Genomic DNA, 5,486 nt, shown 5'->3' with positions numbered 1-5,486 from the left:
CCCCAAGCTTGAAGATTTTTTGAAAGATTCTTGGACTCCTCCAGCTTGCCATGCTTAGCCTGGAGGCAGGCTTGCTGCTGCAGTTTGTGCTGTGAGCATTACATGTATTTGGAGATACATGGAATAATGGCTACTACTAATAGTAGTACCTACTTCTGTGGCTGCAGCAACTTCTCTCTCTTCTCTTTTCCTTTTTGTTCTTTCCATCTCTGTAGAGCTTCTTCCTTTGGTCTGTCTAACATTAAAAGAAAAAAACAAAAAACAAAAGAAAACCCCCCACCAGAAAACCCAAGCTGAAAAGTTAAATTTATGGAGAAGATAGGTACATTGCTCTGGCAGACGCCAGGTCAGGAACAGTTTTCTGGGAGTTGAGCAGATGCGTCCACTTAATCTTGGCAGAAGTACTGGAGGAAGAAAAGCTCTCACAGTATGCAAGGGATATGAGCTCCTCTATGCCTAAAACGGAGGTTGGAAATCAACTTTTGTTTCACAGAAGTTCAGGAGGGGACTTCTGTGACTTTTGCTCTGAACAGATGTTACTTTGCTGTTAATGTATCTTTTTCTCTAGAGTTAGTTTTCCTATAATTATGTACCTACTTCAATATTGCTCAGCTTTCCTGTGTAAAGAAAGTATGACCGCGTAAGACCATGTTTTCAGGACTAATCGAAGTTTAACCTGCATGTTGGAATCCTGTTGGATAGAATATTTTATATAGTTTCATCTTTTATAGTTATTTTTGTGGGGATTTTTTTAGGAGCTTTCTGAAAGAGAGGAGTGTTTCAGTGCTTGAAAATTTTATGTACATGCATTAATTATATGTGCCTATGAGTGTGTTGTAATATGTGTGTATATTTAAAAAATAGCATGCTGAAAGCAGAAAAAAGTTGTGGAAATCTCCAAGACACATGTAGCAGATTCATTTTTTTGAGCCTGGTTGGTTTCCTAGTCAGCTCCTATATTTATTTTTATTTGATACCCATTGCTTAACTACTGCAGTTTCTGTTTTGTTTGGAGAGAGGGAAACCCTTATGGATAATTTTTAAAATATTTCTTTTGTGAATTTAATTGTTTTTCATTTGTTTCCAGGAAATGGCTCTTGAAGTTAAATGAGGCTGGATAAAACACATGAACGAAGCAGAAGCTGCTCTGCATGTGTTAGGGCTGTATCACCACAAGCACTGCTGATCAGTAAGACTTGGTAACTTGTCATAATGAAGAAAATTAGTCTCAAAACTATTCGCAAGTCCTTTAACTTAAATAAAAGTAAAGATGAAAGCGACTTTGTAGTGGTTCAGCAGCCATCATTAAGTGAATTTGGAAAAGATGACTCCTTGTTTGGCAGCTGCTATGGTAAAGATTTGGCTAGCTGTGAAGTCAATACTGAAGATGAAAAAGGAGGCAAAAATAGATCAAAAAGTGAAAGCTTAATGGGTACGTTAAAAAGGAGGCTTTCAGCAAAACAAAAACAGAAAGGCAAAGGCAGCACACCATCTGTAAGCTCTGCAGATGATGACACCTTTTCTTCCTCATCTGCTCCAATAACCTTCAAAGATGTGCGAGCTCAAAGACCCCTGAGATCCACTTCCCTCCGTAATCACCATTACAGTCCAACTCCATGGCCCCTTCGATCTACAAACTCAGAAGAGACTTGCATCAAAATGGAGGTGAAAGTCAAGGCCTTGGTCCATTCCTCTAATCCAAGCCCAGCACTGAATGGTGTTCGAAAGGACTTCCATGACTTGCAGTCAGACAACGTGTTCCAGGAACAAAACAATGCATTAAAAAATACGGAATCTCAGAACGGGGACTTGCATCTTCATATTGATGAACATGTGCCTGTAGTTATTGGATTAATGCCTCAGGACTACATTCAGTATACTGTGCCTTTAGATGAGGGAATGTATCCTTTGGAAGGATCACGTAGTTACTGTCTGGATAGTTCCTCACCCATGGAAGTTTCAACTGTTTCTTCTCAAGTGGGAGGAAATACTTTCCATGAAGAAGAGAGCCAAGTGGATCAGGATGTAGTCGTTGCACCAGATATCTTTGTGGACCAGACAGTGAATGGCTTGTTGATTGGTACCACAGGAGTCATGTTGCAAAGCCCAAGAGTTAATCACAGCGATGTCCCTCCACTCTCACCTTTGCTACCTCCAATGCAGAATAATCAAATCCAAAGGAACTTCAATGGATTGAATGGCACAGATGCCCACGTGGCTGAAAGTATGCGTTGCCATTTGAATTTTGATCCTAACACTGCCCCTGGAGTTGGAAGAGTTTATGATTCTGTACAGAACAGTGGTCCTATGGTTGTGACGAGTCTCACAGAAGAACTGAAAAAACTTGCAAAACAAGGATGGTACTGGGGCCCTATTACACGTTGGGAGGCAGAGGGAAAATTAGCTAATGTGCCTGATGGCTCGTTTCTTGTTCGAGATAGTTCTGATGATCGTTATCTTTTAAGTTTGAGTTTTCGTTCCCATGGAAAAACTCTTCACACTAGAATTGAACACTCAAATGGTAGGTTTAGCTTTTATGAACAACCAGATGTGGAGGGACATACATCTATAGTTGACTTAATTGAACATTCAATCAGGGACTCTGAAAATGGAGCTTTTTGCTATTCAAGATCCCGACTGCCTGGATCTGCAACTTACCCAGTGAGACTGACAAATCCAGTGTCTCGGTTTATGCAGGTGCGTTCTTTACAATACCTGTGTCGTTTTGTAATACGTCAGTACACCAGAATAGACCTGATTCAGAAACTGCCTTTGCCAAACAAAATGAAGGATTATTTACAGGAAAAGCACTACTGAAAGCTTATGGGAATCTTGCATCTTGCACTTTGGGAACGACAACAACAAAAAGAGATTGAATTACAGTTTACAGACTTTCATTCTTATCAAAATCTTTTGCTGCCATAAAAATATTTCATTTTTGTGTGTAAAAGAAAAGTAATGCATTTGGATTTATGTTTGTTTGGGGTTTTTGTGTATTTTGGGGGGGTTTTTTTTTTTTTTTTTTTTTTTTTTTTTGGAAAGAATGATCTCAAGTTTATTTTTAGAAGTGTGAAATAGCTATCTTTCATCAATGTGCAGATTAATCACAATGTGAATGATCAAATTCTCCTTAATTTCCCCCAAGTCCTTTGCTGCTATCCACTGTGATTTTTATGCATTGAAAGCACATTTCATGTGTATTCAACCATAAGTAAAAGTCAGATGAAACTTGTTGAATGGAATTTTTTTTTCCCCTTTAAAATAGCCTGTTTGAAAAAAATGATCATGGATAAAAAACATACTCGTATTCTAAATTACAGAATTTACATCTGTGTTAAAAATTATTTCCTAGTATCCTAATTATAAATTGCTATAGAGATATGCCATAATATAGAACTTAAAGCTGTGTGATAAGAACATGGTTATGCAGCATATCTTTGAAAAAAACCCCCATCTTTCTCCTGTATTGTTTGTACACTCATATTTGAGAAGGTTGGTTCAGCCGCCTTCTTGTCTCAGTATATTGTCCTTCTAAAAATGGCCTTTAATAATTAAAAAAACCCTAGTCTTTGAAAGTCAGTGTGTAGTTCCTATAAGGAAGTTGCAGTATTGGGGTCTTGTCAAATAATACCTTTTAAAATCATGCCATCAGTTAAATAAATTAACACCTGCCAGATCCCCTCTTTCTGTCCTTTTCCCTCCTACCTCCCCTTGGAGGGCAGGGGTGGGGAATTTCCTGGATTTGTAGGAAGACTCTAGGAATCCTTATTACGGGAACATAAATTGATAAGCCATTTTAGGGATGGGGTAAAACTTATAATAGGTTGATTTCTACAATATATATTCAAGCTACTTGAAATTTAATCATTTTTCATTTTCTGCATTTCTTTCACTTCAGAAATGCAGTAATACACTAATGTCCTTTGTATCGTTTTCCTCTTTTTTTCTGGATATTCTTTGGGGAGGAAGGAACAGGACCAATAACATTTTGGGTGGCAGATGCTTAAAATGCATCTTTCAAGCTCTATTCTCATAGCATTTCAAAGTATAGGTAGAAGAGGTTTGGATATATACTGACCACAGAAAATGTTTCAGTTTACTGTCGTAAAGTATGTTTTGACATATGAAATATTGAATCAATTAAGTAAATGGTTATAATATTTGTCAAAGATTCTGGCATTTGAAAAGCTTACAGTTATTCTAACCTTCTGTAGGGAAAAAAGACTTTCAGTGGGGAGTACAGGTTCTACACTGTAATACTTTTGTCATGCAAGGTTAATCCATGGCATTTTACTGTTTTGTTTCACATTTTTTTCCCACCATGATTCTATCACTTTTATGAGTTTTGTTGAAGGGGTCATAGCTAGCTTGGGAGGGAGGCTTGCTTTGCCTGCCTCTGTCCCAGTTTTGTATTTTAGAATGTCATCTTCCCCATCTCTGGTAGGAGTTGTTAGTCAGTAAACATCATTTTAGAAAAGGCTGTTCATCTTGGATACAGCTTTCTTGTTTAGATAATTTTCCTCTTGTTTAATCTAGCCTTTTTGTCCCCTGATATGAGTCTTTAGTAATGGATACAGTATTGCTGCAAGGTGGTGCAGTAGCACTACATCTTGGGTTGCCTGAATTGATAGACAAAATTTATATTTTTTTAATTTATTTTTTGACCATAATGTTTAACTAAAAAATTTAAAAAATCAAAGGTAGATAAAGGCTGCCTTTGCTTTTAAGGGAGGGAGAATAAGGATCTCTTCTTTAGTCTGATAAAGTTTTAAACTTAAAAGGAAAAAAATCTAGAGCAGTCTATATGTGTTATTTGTTGGCTCTGCCATTGAGATACATGTATGAAAGTGTGAATTCTGTTTTCTTTTTTTTCCTCTACTGACTTCCCCCCTCTGGCTCCCCCCTGAATCATGATCACTAACTTTATTCAAAAAGGCACAATAACCTATTGTATGGTACAGTGTTCTGATTCTGTCTGTGGGGAGGAAAAAGAAAATAATTTTTGTGGATTTCAGATGCATATTTTTAGAAAAACCTCTGGCATTTTCTTCACTTCAAAAATTCTTTCCTTGTACAAGCTAGAGGGCCTATGCATTCTACAGAATCTTTGAAAGATTATAGTATATTAAATACTTTCTTTGCCATTTAATACCACTATTGAATGCATTAAACATATGTTTATGCTATGCCACATGCATACATGCATTAATTTAGCAGTCATTGCATTGAAACTTAAATATTTGAAGCTATAGTATCCTGGTCTTATTGCTGAATTGAAAAACGTGCAAGAACAAACTTGCTAAACTTCTTGCCCGTGTCTATAAATTTTAGTTTGTTTACTCACACATTCTTTTTTTAAAAAAACCTTTAGTTTGGCTGTCCAGTTTTTTAATTGCCTTCCTTGCTGTGTTCTTCATCTGTGAATTTAATCAGGTCAAGTTAACTTTTTCATTCATGGTTACAATTTAAACTGTTCTATATTTTTT

The 5,486-nt window shown here is 36.8% G+C and overlaps 1 protein-coding gene across 1 annotated transcript; it reads left to right on the top strand.

Annotated features, from left to right (window-relative positions):
* The first annotated feature begins 778 nt into the window (after positions 1-778).
* SOCS6 (suppressor of cytokine signaling 6) lies at positions 779-3,551 on the top strand. Its single transcript, XM_026843162.1, has one exon. The coding sequence runs from the start codon at positions 1,213-1,215 to the stop codon at positions 2,815-2,817; it is 1,605 nt and encodes a 534-aa protein (XP_026698963.1). The 5' UTR covers positions 779-1,212; the 3' UTR covers positions 2,818-3,551.
* The last annotated feature ends 1,935 nt before the right edge of the window (positions 3,552-5,486 follow it).

This window comes from Athene cunicularia, assembly GCF_003259725.1.
Source record: "Athene cunicularia isolate RWA chromosome 2 unlocalized genomic scaffold, athCun1 chr2_part1, whole genome shotgun sequence".
In the NCBI taxonomy this organism is placed as follows: domain Eukaryota; kingdom Metazoa; phylum Chordata; class Aves; order Strigiformes; family Strigidae; genus Athene; species Athene cunicularia.
This window is presented reverse-complemented; position numbering and strand designations above follow the sequence as displayed.